Here is a 16,614-nt window from a genome sequence, read left to right on the forward strand (position 1 = left end):
TGAGTGTCATTTGACACCTAATTACTACATCAACAGACCGGGGAGCGTCTGTGTTCACTGCAACCATCAAGTGAAGCAGCAGTGAGAGTGTGTGCCTTTTCTCCAAATTCAGTGTTGTTATCAGCAGGGGGAGATGATGACATGGCTGGTATATGGGATGTGTCAACATTATCACTACTCAGGTCCGTTTGATTTCTTAAATGAACATTCAGTTATTTGTCTTTTACCTTTTAATTTAATTCATTCAAATTATTTTAAGTTCTGTATATTTATTATATTTTAGCCCTTTCAATAACTGTCATGTAGAACTACATCACGGAGGCCAGGGTTCTTCACGTAGTTCTGTCATGAGCTCACCTCACTCAGATGAGCTGTGAGTGGTGAATTTTGGCCTAGATATGAGAGAATGGGTCTGCATGGTAAGTGCACAGTTTAAAAAATCCTGCCCTGTGCAGTGCTTGATGGAAAAACAAAACTCTGATCATGTGTTTGATTTAAAATAGCAAATTTGAGGTGTTTTCTAGGATGGTTTTTATGGTTTTATTGGCTATTCCATGATATCTTTTGATATAATAGAAGACATACTACTGAAATGGAGATAATTTTGGTTGATTTCAGGACTGAAAGTAGCTTGAAATTGAGCTCAGTAGGGAAAATATTCGATTTTTGCAGATTTTCCTGAGCAAGGGTAAGGCCTCCCTACGTCCCTCATTATGGGTTTTTAATAGGTTTGATTCAGTTACTGGGATGCCTTAAACCATGACCAATCATTTCTGGTTATATTTTATTATCCAGGAAATAGAGTAAATATTTTATTTTTGTGTAATTATGAATTCGAAATGGAAGGAAGGTGAGTATAATAAAAGAGAGACCTGTGGGTGAGATTAACCCTTTCAGGGTCGACAGGCCCTCTCAGAGACTTGTTCTCAGGGTCAGCCAAATTTAAAAGAAAAAAAAATTATTTTTTCTTATGAAAAGATAGAGAATCTTTTCCCAATCATAATGACACCAAAAGTATGAAATTTGATGGAAAACTTATGGAATTATGCTCTCGCGAAGTTAGCGGTCTCGACGATGTTTAAGCATCGGCGATTTTGCCCACTTTGAGCCCTATTTTCGGCCAATTCCAGTGTACTTGTCGACAAAAATCATAACTATTTCGCTAGAACTCCATTTTTTCTATCGAATGAGTACAAGAAACCACCCAATTACCGATTTCAACTATCCAGTACAGTGGTCAGAATTTAGCAATTTCGCCAATTTCACACAAATTTCAAAAGATGCCAATTTCCGAATAGGGCCCAGAATAAACAAGAAAGACATTCCTGGCACTAAAATAACATTTCCTCTGTTCATTAGTCACATCCCTATGCCCCTCTTACATTCTTTTGCTTTCCACTTTGAATTTTTATTCTCGCAAAAAAAATAGAAGATTTACTGTTATGCAGACTACTGCATTGGTGTAGAAATGGTATAAATATTGTCAACACACTTGTGAAAGAATATTAGACTCACCAGTTGACGTGTATTGGATGCATAGCATGATTTGTTTACTTTTGAACTTTGGTAAAAATCGAACATTTCTGCTAATTTGAGCGCAATTTCAAGGTAGTTTTCTTTGTAAAATCAGTCAGAATCATCTCAGTTTCTGTAATATGTCTACCATTCTATAAAATGAGACCAGGAAAACTAGAATACGTACAACAATAAATATGTACCATACAAAAATACAGTGCAGAGTCGCTGTTTTAATCCAAAAACACGGTCAAATTTTTTTTTTTCTCATTACGCACTGTGTGCTGCAGGATTTTTTTTATACCATGCACACTGACCACATAGACCCATTCTTTCATATGTAGGCCTACCAGCTTTCTCTCACTAGGTTTGAGGGTGCTAGAATTTAGGCGTACTAGTACGTCAAAAACCCTGGTGCGTAAGCTGTACTAGTATGGCCGAAACCCCGAAAGGGTTAATGAACAAAGGAAATGTTTTAGGACAGGAATTTTTTTTTTTTTATTTTGCACTCTAGCTCTAAATAGGTATTTTTTAATTTTTTGTAAAATTGGCCAAATTACGAAATTCTCTGCATGTTATAGGGTAGTTTTAATAGTTGAGTGGGCAGTTACTGTACTCAGTTGATAGAACAGAAAGAGCATGTACTAGTAAAATTGATAAGAATTTGGTTGGATGAATATATGAAATTTGACTTAAAATAGAACTCATAGTTGGTAAAATTGCCAGTGCAGAAATTGAGCCCAAACTATTAACTTTCCACCTGCATAATTCCATAAGTTTTCCTTCAACACCACCTCACTAATCCTTACACCTACACCACCCACCATTACACCCACCCACTCACAATCCCTCTTTCACCCTCTATTTGTAAGTGAAAGGAAACAGTACTGAATGTAAAATATTTGAAAAAAATTCTTTGTAAAGCAAATTAACTGAAATAAGATATGGAATATAATGGCTCAGGAACACATTAATTAATTTTGCTATTTCTTGTGAGAAAAATAGGTTCCAAGCACCAAACAATGAAATTACGATGAATTTTCTGGAATGCATTAACATTGTAAGTTGGGGCCCTACTGTACTGTATTAATAATTGTTTTCAGCAGTTTATATTATCTAAACCCCTTACAATTGTTCTTCAATATTATAAATTATATTATGTGATCACTTTTCTTTCTGCAACTTCAGCAAATTTTGATATTTTTCTGACAGTAAACTCCCATTATAATTGAATAGATTGAGACCAATGGTTTTTTGGATTTACGCTTTATGCGAAGAAATGGAAAAATGACAGACCTAACAACTGAATCTCTACCTAACGTTATGCAAAAACAGAAGTCCTGCTCCCAAAGTTCTCTTATAGTCCTTAAAGGTGTCCAGTAGCTCAGTTGGTAGCACACTCATTTCACACACTGAGTGTCCGTAGTTCGATTCCTGGTATGGGTGGAAACATTGGGCATGATTCTTTAAGACACCTGCTGTCCCTGTTCACCTAGCAGCAAGTAGGTACCTGGGTGTTAGCCAACTGGTGTGGGTCGCATCCTGGTATACCATAGATAGGGTTGGGGCTTCAAAATGAGCTGAGGTAGGATAACAGCTCTTAGCCTGTCCTTGTCCATTAAGTGCAAAATCAGAATATTATTATGAACATAAGAAAATTTAGAAAAGATCAAGTTGTTATATTTACACACAGCATTTCAGATATAAGTGATGCTTAGAACTATTAGCCCTTTCACTGTCTCCCACGTAGGTCTACGTCATTGACACCTTAAGTGTAACTGATTCATCATAAATGCTCTTAACTCTATGAGCATCAAGTGTGGCATGCTAGTGTCTGAAGCCAGTCAGAGATATAGCAGGCCTGTTGACAGCAGAACCAGAGTACACCTGTGGATTCCATCTCTCATAGGTTACAATCTTGGGTTGTTAACTAGTGTTTTAAGGACAATGGAAAAAATTTCAGTTGAACTTCATTGGCTTGAGACTGAAGGAGATTGACACTAGTCAGTCCATCTATCATCATTCTGAAGAATCTGTCATGCAGGAGGAGCCACATGTCTTAAGGTGCATCAAACAAAATCAGCTAACTCTTTTTTGTCACTATTGCTTGGCTCCGTCTGGGCTACAAGTATCATTAGAGGTTGCATCAGTATCACCAGCTGATGTACACAACTAAATGCAAACTTTGCCAGATAGACTATTGTCACACCTGGCATCATCATTGCTGGAATGCAAGAAAATTAGTAAATGCAGAGACAATTCACTCACAAATGTTCAAGAAATGTCAAAGTATTTGAGCCACAGTGGCATATTACCAAACTTTCTGGAAAAATACCCTGACCTTGCCTATTGTAAATAAATCATTGCCACTTAAATTTTATTTAAATTCAAGTATACATTGCTAAAATATAAGGTAATATAAATTATTAAAAAACCACATACAAGCTACAATAATATTTTTGTGACTGAATTCATGTCTGCATAAATTTATTATGATTGTAACCAGATATAAGCATGTAAGTAGTTTATTATCACTAACTTTTTTAGCTATCAGAACTTTGTACCACAGTCCCTGGACCCACTATGTACCTTTGTACCACAGTCCCTGGACCCACTATGTACCTTTGTACCACAGTCCCTGGACCCACTATGTACCTCTGTAATCTTTTGACTACCACCCACACCATGGGTATGAGGTGCATGATAAAGATATTAAATTAGCTATGTCATTGATGCCAGTGTTGCTTATGTAGATCTATGGTTTAAGCAATAAATTTTGTCCTAGACATTAGAGAATGGGCCTGTGTAGAAAGTGAGGAATTGGATCAAATTGAGCATTGGAATTGGTTTAACACTTAAACAATCCAAACGTATATATATGTTCTCTCGTGTAGCGCCCCAAACGTATATATACGTTTCATTTGTCATTTATTCAACGATTGTTTTTTTCCCTCAAAATATTCGGCGTGCTGAGCAGGTGAACGTATATATACGTTTGGACTGTTTAAGGCAGTGGTTCCCAAACTGGGGGTAAATTACCCCCTGGGGGTAATTTAACCATTTTTGGGGGGTAATGGAGGGGTGACAGAAAAAAAGTTATGAATTCTGAAAATCAAGAAAACAATGCGGTACCCGATATGAGGATTATTGTTAACTTTGTCTTAGTATATAAAGTTGTAAAGTAAACCTATTATAAGTAAGTAATAAAGTTAAACCAAATAACAATAAACATCAAAAACTAATATACAGTATTAGAAAAGAAGAAATATATAGCTAAGTGTGTGGAAACCCAAAAGTATTTTGACAAGTATGCTTCAGGACAAAAGTCACTCAGTAGCCCAGATCGACCTGTCCAGTATGCGTCACTCACTTCCTGAGGGTGCCTCTATTTCACACTGTCAGTTTATCTGTGAGCATCAGCCGAGGTAGACATAAGCTGGTATGAAGCCAAAAATTCCTAAACTAGCTTCAAGTATGCAACTCCATCCATCCCACTGATGTTCTTGACATCTTTGGTAATAGTCATTAGAGATGCACAATGTTTAAATACAATAAATAAAAGAAAATATCTCAAGTGTTTTAATTTAGCCATATACAGTGGACCCCCGCATAACGATTACCTCCGAATGCGACCAATTATGTAAGTGTATTTATGTAAGTGCGTTTGTACGTGTATGTTTGGGGGTCTGAAATGGACTAATCTACTTCACAATATTCCTTATGGGAACAAATTCGGTCAGTACTGGCACCTGAACATACTTCTGGAGTGAAAAAATATCGTTAACCGGGGGTCCACTGTATATCAATAATAACAACATTTTGTGAAAGGGGTAACATGCTTTATGTGGCATGTTAAATTGGGTAACAAGCTGAAAAAGTTTGGGAACCACTGGTTTAAGGGTTAATAAATAGGAGTTAATGTGGGCAAAAATGCTAATGCATAAGTTGTGCCCAGACTGCCTAAGCTGCCAACTTTGTGCCTGTGTAATTCCGCAAGTTTCCATCAAATTTCACATACTGTATTTGGTATCATTACCTTCAAAAAAGGATTCCCTTCCATTTCAGAAGATAAAATTATTATTATTTTTTTTTTTTGAAAAATTGCAGCACTGTCAGATAGGAGTGAATGGAGCAGCGGCAGCGGCAGCAGCGACCTCCAAGCTCCGTACTTTTCTCCAACTATCAGAGCTACCAATGCTCCTATGATGACCTAGTTACTTGCAAAACTGCACTACCCAACGTAGCACCCAGAATGACCAAAGATTACCAACAGTGAAACCTACAAATCGAACATAATAGAGATCAAAGGAAGACTGCCCACAAACCGAAAGCAACACCCCGCTGCCAGCCGAACAACGTAACCCTAAACTTTGTATAACTACAACTTCTTCTTAACTACAACAATTCCTGTAGTATTATGAGGCGCAATCTAAGAGGAAACAGCACCAAGGCCAGCAAGAAAACGCCGAAAAATCAACTATTCAACAAGTGTAGTCAGGAGGACGCCGACCCAGCAACCACCCCACTCACCACCGCTCAAGGCGACACCACAACAATAACAACAAACATGGCTGCCACCAGCCCATCCTCCCCTCTCTTCCCTGGATTCAACCTACCAAGTAGCCTCTCAGGTATGACCAACGATCCAGATACCCTAAAGTCATGCATCTCCAACTTAGTTATTGAAAATATGAATCTTCGAGAGACGCTAACAAAACAAGACACCAGGATGACACAACTCGAGAACAAAATCCTCAGTCTTGAACAAAAGTTATCAACACCAGGAATGACAAACTGTGGCAAGACCATCCAGACAGTCATAGATAGCCATACCCAACAAATAATATCTCTTAATACAAAGGTTGAAGAAGCAGTAAAAGAATGGAAGAACAACTTAGATAACCAGTTCAGTGACTACTTTGCTCTCCAAGAAGATAAAACTGAACAAGATAAACTATCGGACGCAGTAATAGTTAACAGTCCACTTTTTCCCAGTGATATGAACCAAACAAACAGTAAAGAAATTACTCTGCAGATCATAAAGGACCAAACAAGTGTTATTGTACCAGAGTCTGAAATAAAAGAAGCCAGGTTACTAGGATCCCATGGTAGAAAAAGTGTTATGCTTAGATTCCACTCACATGACAGGAAAAAAGACTTAATTATTGCATCTATTAAAGTAAAGAAAGAGGTATACATAAACGAGTGTCTTACCAAAAAACGTCAGAACCTCCTGTATAGAGTCAGAAAACTTAAGCGGGAGAATAACGACACAATACACCAATGCTTCACACGGGATGGGAAAATTCTTGTTAGGAAAACAAATGTAGGTCAACTGTACACAATCACGAACGAGAATGATCTATCACGATTTCTCAGGGATACTAATCTTACAGAGAATAACTAAACAATGTCCAACTTAAAAGCCTACGTAGTGTAGTGTATGTTTTGCTCCATTATTGTTCAAATTTCATTGTACAATCTCTTAGTATTTAAATAATCAACTACCTCATTTTGTGATTTTACTAGTAAGCATAAGTCACCTTATGTAATTTTCTTATTTACTATTGTTTGCTTAAACATTAGCTGAATTGATACTTTCTCTGTCCATATTACTACCTCATATTTTTTTAAATACTATCAATTGATATTACCTACTAAAATTAATAATTATCATTCTTACTATAATTTCAATTTACTCTTAACATTTTTGACATTTAATAACCATTACTTGTCTAATTACCTTTACCTGTTTTATACCACATTTACTATCTTAGAGTACTCTTAATTACCTTGTACTGCCATATAACCTCTAGTATAACTACCAGTGCAATATTGAATGAAATAAACATTACTTTTTCACTTTTTTTGTAATCATTATTACTTACTAAAATTTTATTAAACACCATATTTACTACCAGTCAATTTTACTTTTGTACATTAAACATTATTTTATACTTCCCATAACATTTTGTTGCCAAATTTTCAAGTTTGTATATTCAACTCCAACCTTTATATTATCCTTTGTACCTGTCTACCATCTTACTATCATATTATAACCAAGACATTACCATTATTCATTGTTCTTACCTGTCCATTTAATTTTGTTTACCACTACTTGTTTTTTTAGTCACTTTTTATTGTGTGTGCAATTAGTGTATATTCCAATTACTTTTTTGCAAGTACCAAAACTATCTTTTGCTAGCTAGTACCAACTACCTCATTTTTTATTTTACTTTTTATTGTGCAATAAACTGCTCAACTTATTTAATATTACAAATCAGATCTTACTCCTAAACCAATATTATCTCATAGTGACTATCTGTCCATTTAACTTGTTTACCATTACTTAATTGTAGTCCCTTATATATTTTTTTGTCCTTTATTTTAGCTTTATATAACTACCTTAGATCATATATTCGCAATTGTTAAACTAATCAAGGTGCTATTCTCAGGTGCTAAAGTTAATAAGTTCACTATTTTGCCATTATACTCCAAAGCTCATTTATTTGATTACCACTTTATTGTTCACCACAACTTATATTAGTCCCTTTTATATTATAATTTTATATTATAATTCTAACTTTAAAGAATTACCTTTAAAGTACTACCTACTATCATATTCCCAAGCTCCATTATTTGATCATCACTTTATTTGTTCACCACAAATTATTTTAGTCCCTTTTATATTGTCTCCTTTATTTTAGCTTTAAAAAACTACCTTAGCTCATTATTTTTTACATTTGTTAAATAATTCAGGTGCTATTTTTTTTTTTTTAGCTTTAGAATATTTAGATTTAGAATATTTACTTTATTTTTTACTTAATTCTAACTATAGATTCACTACAAATCTTATGATTACAAGCATTGATCCTGATACCAACCTCTTATTTAATGACTTAAATGATTCAAACAGTTACTGTAATTACTACACAGCAGAACAATCAAAGGCACTTCTCAGAGCCAACAACAACATAACTATCTTTAACTACAATATCAGATCTTTAAGCAAGCATTATGATGACCTCCTAGCATTACTAAATTCCTTGCATGCCAATATGTCCATCATTACACTAACTGAAACCTGGCTAAAGCCTGATACTACAGATGTCTATGCCATTCCTGGTTACACAGCCATACACAACTGTAGGCCAGACCAACAAGGGGGTGGCACAGCTATATACTACTCAGACCAACTAGAATGTATCACTAATACTTGCACAAGGGATGAACATGGGGAATATATAATAGCTAAATTCAAATCCAAATACCTACAAAAACCTCTCACAGTGATAAACATCTACAGAATTCCACAATCAAACATTAGCCAATTTAGTCAAAACCTAGGAAGTATGATAACTGATGCACGCATGAACAAAGATCACTTACTACTCTCAGGTGACTTCAATATAAATCTCCTGCAAGACCAGGACCCACACGTTACTGAATTCACAAACACAATGAGTAACTGCATGTTGCTACCAACAGTAACAAAACCTACAAGAGTTACAGAGACTAGTGTTTCCCTACTTGACCACATCTGGACCAACACCATATCCCCTTTAAAATCAGGCATAATTACAGATAATACCACAGACCACTACCCTACTTTCCTCATAACAACTCTTGGTAAAATACCCCAAGACACTACTAAAGTCACCTTCAGACTTCACAATGAGGCAGCCATTAATAACTTCACAACAGCAGTAACAAACATTGACTGGCACACTGAGCTAGAAATCTATACAGATATTGACGAATGTTTTAATAATTTTCTAAAAAAGACCCAATACCTTTATAACAAGCACTGCCCTAAAAAAACTAAACAGATGACAGCTAAGAGACTGAACAGTCCCTGGCTAACACCCAGCATTCTCAAATCCATAAATACAAAACACCGATATGAAAAACAGTACAGAATGGGTCACATAACCAGAGACCAAACAAAACGTTACTCGTCAATCCTAACCAGCCTGATAAGAAGGGCAAAAAAATTGTATTATGAGAACAGATTATCCAACTTACGAGGTGATATAAAAAAGACCTGGAAGACCCTATCAGAAATTCTGGGAACAAAAAAGATATCACGACATAGCGAAATAAAATTAGCAAAATCAGATGAACCCCAACTCCCACCAACAGAAACAGCAAACAGACTCAATGATTTCTTCTCCACTATAGGTCAAAACCTTGCCAATAATATCCCAAGCTCAGATACCCCACCAAATGACTACCTCACTGGCAACTACCCGAACACACTGTTCCTAGCTCCGACTAACCCATACGAAGTCTCCCTTATTATCAACGCACTGAAAAACAAGGCAGGAGATTTAAATACCTTACCACCCTTTATATACAAAAAAGCGTCACAAGTACTATCACCAATCATTGCAACACTCTTTAACAAATCCATTGAATCCTCCACCTTCCCTACAGTTCTCAAAATAGCAAGGGTCACCCCGATCCATAAAGGAGGAGACCAAACAGAGTTGAATAACTATAGGCCAATATCCAATTTACACCCTCTCTCAAAAATCTTCGAAAAATTAATTCATAAACGAATCTACTCCTACCTCATCTCCCATAACATTCTCAACCCCTGCCAATTTGGATTCAGGCCTAATAAAAATACTAATGATGCTATTATACACATGCTAGAACATATATACACTGCAATAGAGAAAAAAGAAGTCCCACTGGGGATCTTCATTGACTTACGTAAAGCTTTTGATACAGTTGACCATGACTTGCTCCACGTAAAATTGTCACACTATGGTATTAGAGGGCACTCCCTCAACTACCTCAAGTCTTACCTCAGCAACAGAAGCCAATATGTGTACGCAAATGGGGCAAGCTCTTCCGCACAACCAATTACAGTTGGTGTCCCACAGGGAAGTGTCCTTGGCCCTCTTCTCTTTCTCCTATACATAAATGACCTACCAAATGCTTCGCAATTACTCAAACCCACACTTTTTGCAGATGACACCACATACGTCTTCTCTCACCCGAGCCCAGTCACGCTAGCCAATACTGTAAACACCGAATTACAGAAAATATCTACCTGGATGAGGACTAACAAACTTACACTAAACATTGACAAAACCTACTTCATTCAGTTTGGTAGCAGAGCTACAGATGTACCTCTTAACATAACAATAAACGGATCACCTATCACAAAGCTAACAGAGGGAAAATTCTTAGGAATCCACCTCGATAATAGACTCAAATTTCATACACATATACAACAAATTTCTAAGAAAATTTCCAAGACTGTAGGCATACTATCGAAGATACGGTACTATGTTCCACAGTCAGCCCTCCTGGCCCTTTATCACTCTCTTATTTACCCCTATCTCACCTATGGAATTTGTGCATGGGGCTCAACAACAACTAACCATCTCAGACCACTAATTACCCAACAAAAGGCTGCAGTTAGAATGATAACAAATTCTCACTACAGGCAGCACACTCCACCAATATTCAAAACACTCAACCTACTCACCATACAAAACATCCATACTTATTATTGCACTTATTACATACATAGAACACTTAACTCTGATATTAACCCTCCCCTCAAACATCTCCTTGCCAACCTCAACAGAACACATGACCATAATACAAGGCACAGATCACTCTTTGATGTTCCTCGTGTCCATCTCACGCTATGCAAAAACTCAATGCACATAAAAGGCCCTAAAATCTGGAATTCATTACCTGTAAATATAAAAGAAACACTACCTGTTTATAAATTCAAGTCTCTTCTCAAAGTTCACTTACTCACTCAAAACCAAATAAATACTGAATAACTGAACCATATAAATTGTATATCCTAAATGTTACTCACAATTATATCACACAAATGTTAAACCTAACTTTGTTATTTTTTTTTTTTTTTTAAATACACTACCTAACAGAATACTCCATTCTACTGAATGAACAGCAATGCATGCAACCATATGACCTGTCTTTGTAATACTCATTTGTATTTTATAGTTATCTGTTTACAATAATGTCTTATCACTGATTTCATCATTGCTTAGTTAATCTTAAGTTAATTTTAAGCCAGCCCGTAATGCTATGCATATAAGTGGCTTTGGCATGCTGCTCTTACCTGTATTTTTTTGTACCTCTGTATGTATGCTAAAATTTATAAATAAATAAATAAATAAATAAAGTTTGTTATTGTTTTATAATGAAGATGAGTTTAAATTTTATTGGCATATTGAGTATTTTAACTGAGTTAGGTTTATAATTTAGGCAGTTGCTATGGTATATTACAATTTAGGCAGTTGGTACAGTATTGGTAATAAAAGTGCAGGAGAGGGAAGGAATTACATTGGTAGTGGTTAGACTAAGTATGAGAGGTACTTGCATTTAAGTGAGGTATTACAGAGAGTTTAGGGAGTCCTGCTCAGAATTTTTTAAAATTTAGTGAATATTGTACAAATTTTGATCACCTCTGGTATGCTTTTCTATATTTTGAACTTCCTTATATGTAGTGAGTATTTACACAAGTTAAGATGTACAAAAGGTATATCAGTGAGATTCCTTCTAATATTGTTTAATCTGAAAAAAGTTTTTAATAAGCTTTGTATACAGTAGCCTTTCTGGAAAGTTTAAAGTTGCTTTCAAACATATTTTTCCTCGGCATACTACACCATACTGTAAGGGAAAAGAACTTGTTTCATTCTGGTTCAATATTGTAATGTGCTTGTATGTCAAATCACACACACACTGCTTTTTACTTTTTTTATGCTTGTGAGCTATCATTTATTACACAAGTGGTTCATCTGTAGTAAAACTTTCAGATAAAATATCTTGGGAAAGATGGAGAATCTACTTTGTTCATCAGGATCATTGCTTCTGCTCAATGGTAATATTCATTAGTCTTCCATTTCCAACATATCCCACTACTGTTCATTGAATTCCACTTCCTTAACACGATGCATGTTGCTGCTAAGTAGAAAGTTTGTGTGACTTAAGTTCCCATTGGCCATTTGAATTTTGTATTGAGGTGGTCAAGTATGTATCTTTCTCCCTGCTCTCCAACTCACTACAGATGGTGAAACCATTACAGATGCTGAGGGCTTCATTGATGATCAGTTTCTGACTTTTGGTTCTTTCTGAGTTACATTCAGTGTTTTCAATGTCTTCTGCACAATGTTTTGTTTGAGTTGAGCACCTTGCAGTTTTCTAGTTGAGCTTGTGCTTTGTTTTACCACCACCACCAAACCACAACCAACACTCACTCACTACCACAAGCACTGATCAGTTACACACATTTGACTCCTAAGGACTGGACATTGTACTTTACTGAATATTTTCTAGTTACCAAGTTCAAGCCACCTGAATTCTTGTAAAGATATTTGGCCTTTTTATAAAATATGATTGCATTCATTTATGTATGTATAAACATTTGTATGCATGTTGATAATATACTACATGCATATTTATGCAGTATTCACTTGTAAATATTTGAAATACAGTTGGCCCTCCATACCCATGGGTTCTGCATCCACAGATTCAAACAACCATGGATTGGAAATACTCAAAAAAAAATTCCAGAAAGTTCCAAAAAGCAAAATTTGAATTTGCCGTCCATCAAGCACTATGCTGAATCCACATGAATGAAGTTGTGTGTAGGTGAACAGTGCTCATTGTTTGAGCATTATTTGCCTCGTGTTTGGTTGCTACTTGCGTTCTGTGCACCCTTTGTTTCTATGAAAAAATGGCTCCTTAAAAGCAATTAGGTGGTCAAAGCAATCTCTCAAAGGCGAAGAGGGAGTGTAAAGCGCTCTCTCTCGATGAGAAAATAAAAATCTTAGATCACTTGAAAAGTGGCATGTATGTCACTTGCCAAAGTGGCTGTAAGGTTGGTAAGAACGAATCAAGCATTCACACAATAAATCAGAAAGAAGCTGAAATTTGTGGAAATGTTAATATTGCCTCTACAATAGCAAAAATGTTCTCTCTGGTTTGTGATAAAGTGCTTGCAGAGACTAAGCTAGCATTAGGTTTGTGGTTAGAGGACATATCACAGAAGCATATCCCTGTTGATGACAAAATTATGCATGAAAAAGCATTTAGCCTCTGTTAGCACTACTGTAAGGGAGTTGAAGAGAGTGAGAGGAAGGAGTTTAACACTAGTAAAGGATGGCTGGCTAACTATGTAAAGTGCTACAGCCTCGAGAACTTCAAGAAATCCTCTACAGAAGATGATGATGACGATACAAAAGATTTAGAGGAGCCATCAGTTTGAACACTTGAAAGATTTGCAGCAGTTTTTCAACAGGCACAGGTGTTAAAGGATAATGTCCTTGAGGATGATCCTTCAGTGGAGTGAAGCCTCCATGTCACCTGAGGGATAACACCATGTCTACAACCACTGATGATGCAAAGAAAAAGAAGAAACAGCTTCCTATAATAATGTTACTAACTAAATCATTTGCAAGTGTGAAGTCTTGACCTTCAACACCTGAAGATCGTCAGCCCTCAACCTCCACAGATCCATACATTAGTGTTATTGAGCCTCCTTCAAAGTGTCAGCATCTGCAATCGGAACTTGGATCTTCCGGCATAAATGATCCTTCTGATGTCCTGTCAGAAGGTTCAAGTTAGCCTGAAGTCTCACCGCTTACCTACAGTGCCACATATCTCATTGCCTCACCACATTGGCATTATAGGCACTGTAAAGCAATCATCATCATCATTATACAAGGGTTATCAGGAGAAAAGAACCAGAGTTTTGGTGAGTGTCATCATTATTCTCTAAACAATACAGTATAACAACTATTTACATAGCATTTACATTGTATTAGGTATTATAAGTAATCCAAAGATGATTTAAAGTATATGGGAGAATGTGTGTAGGTTATATGCAAATACCATGCCATTTTATATGAGAGACTTTAGCATCTGCGAATTTTAATATCTTGGGGGGGGGGGGGTATCCTGGAACCAATCCCCCATGGATACCAAGGTATGACTGTACTGTACAGTACAAGTAATTCAGTGTACAGTGGACCCCTGAGTTTTGTGAGCCTCTCGCCTCATGAATTTCGACTTTCAGGAACTTTTTTCATCAAAGTATAGCCTGGCGTTTCGTGATTTGCCTCATGATTCGTTGGTGGTACAGAACGCGTCTGAGTGGCCTCTCAGTGGCCGCACGTACACAAAGGCTCCCACACACCATTCAGGCATTCTTTCTGGGCAAGTGACCATCGCCCCACGCGTTCATGTGATACATTTCATAATAATCCATTCTTTTTTGTGCTTGCAACTGCTAAATGAGCCACCATGGGCTCAAAGAAAGCTTCTACTGCCAGCCCTTTGGTAAAGAAGGTGAGAAACACGATAGAATTAAAGTTTGACGAAAAATATGAAAGTGGTGGTGGTAGAGGGTGGTAGTGGTTGTGATGGTGGTAGAGGGTGGTAGTGATGGTGGTAGTGATAGTGGTAGTGATGGAGGTAGAGGGTTGTAGTGGTTGTGTTGGTGGTAGAGGTTGGTAGTGATGGTGGTAGAGGGTGGTAGTGATGGTGGTAGAGGGTGGTAGTGGTTGTGATGGTGGTAGTGGTTATGATGGTGGTAGAGGTTGAGATGGTGGTAGTGGTGGTGGTAGATGGTGATAGTGGTTGTGATGGTGGAAGTGATGGTGATAGAGGGTGGTAGTGATTGTGATTGTGGTAGAGGGTGGAGCTACAAGAGCTTTCTGGACAGTTTTTTTTGTGCAACAGGGGTCCAGTGACCTCCATCCTCTCCCCTCCTCCTGTCTTCTATACATTAACAAGAGTCTTCAATAAAGGTAAGTGTGATGTTATTGTTTTATATGTACTTGATTTCTCATTCTTTTCTGTATATAAATCTATATTTAATCTATAAAAAAAACAATTTTTGTTAATACCTTTGGGTGTCTGGAACAGATTAATTGGATTTACATTATTTCTTATGGAGAAAATGGTTTCGACATTTGTGAATTCCGACTTTCAGCACTCTCTGGAATGGATTAATCACAAAACTCGAGGGTCCACTGTATGTATTTTTTCTTTCATTGTGTAGACCCCTAAGCAAGAGCTAACTTCCTTGCCCTTAATGCAGACCATGAAAGTATTTTCAGTCAACCCGTTCTTGAGTCTATAGTTGTTAACACAGACTAAGAATGTTATGCCATCCTTATTTGACTGAGTTCTTTGTGAAGCAGTTAGCCTCTACAAAGTTTGTTGGGATGTGGCTATACTATGTAATATTGAAAACAACTGAAATCAAGTTAGAAACTAAGATTTTTCCCTCTAAGGATGATTTAAATGGAACTTGTGTGAAGTTGGGCTGTGTACACTGAGCTTTTTTCTGAGTTTATTGTAAATGATACATCTCATGGGGATGAGCTAGCTCTCACTAATCCTGTAAGCTCTAGTATCATTTTAAACTATATTGTGAATTCTGAAGGGTTTACACTCATAACCAGCCCTGAAGCAAGCAGTTTTGTGCACTGTCCATTGTACCATGATGGCTAATAAGATTCATCCAATTAGGTGTATTTCTTTACAGACTAGGAAGGTTAGCATGGGCCCTACTGTGACTACTGTGAACCTCTGTTTGGCGAGTTGTTCACAGCAATGTCATTCCAATTTCATGAATCAAGACTGCTGAAATCTGAAAGAATACTTTATGAATACTCAGCATAGTTGAACTGGGGTTTATTGAGAATGATACTAAAGGTTACATAATCAACATATTTCACTAACTTACTCTCAAAACAATAGCTAAATAAGCACAGAGGATTTATGCAGTCATAAAATAAAATGGTAACAAATTATTCCTTCACAGCATTCAAAATATTTGCTGTACATATGCCATAGCCAGTTATAAAAAAAGATGAAAAATAGTTGTATATTTGCCAGTATAAATAGTTAATTTTGCTTCCTATATCTACAGCCATATGTGACCTGAAGAATATATCATTACCAAGTTGTTTAGGTATTAAAGATACAGTACCAGTGTTTGCTGTTTCTCATCAGGCTTACAAACTCACCAAAATTGCTCAAGCATTAAATATTATATATTCAGTAGTTTGTTGATGATTATTAGCTGCAATGATT

The 16,614-nt window shown here is 36.5% G+C and overlaps 1 protein-coding gene across 1 annotated transcript in view; it reads left to right on the forward strand.

Annotated features, from left to right (window-relative positions):
- LOC128694139 (WD repeat, SAM and U-box domain-containing protein 1-like) overlaps positions 1–16,614 on the forward strand; it is a 76,108-nt gene that overhangs the window by 18,320 nt on the left and 41,174 nt on the right. Inside the window, exon 5 of the mRNA XM_070093656.1 lies at positions 37–182. Coding sequence (XP_069949757.1) covers positions 37–182 — 146 coding nt within the window. The remainder of the gene's footprint in view (positions 1–36; positions 183–16,614) is intronic.

Source organism: Cherax quadricarinatus, chromosome 43 (assembly GCF_038502225.1).
Source record: "Cherax quadricarinatus isolate ZL_2023a chromosome 43, ASM3850222v1, whole genome shotgun sequence".
Taxonomy (NCBI): Eukaryota; Metazoa; Arthropoda; class Malacostraca; order Decapoda; family Parastacidae; genus Cherax; species Cherax quadricarinatus.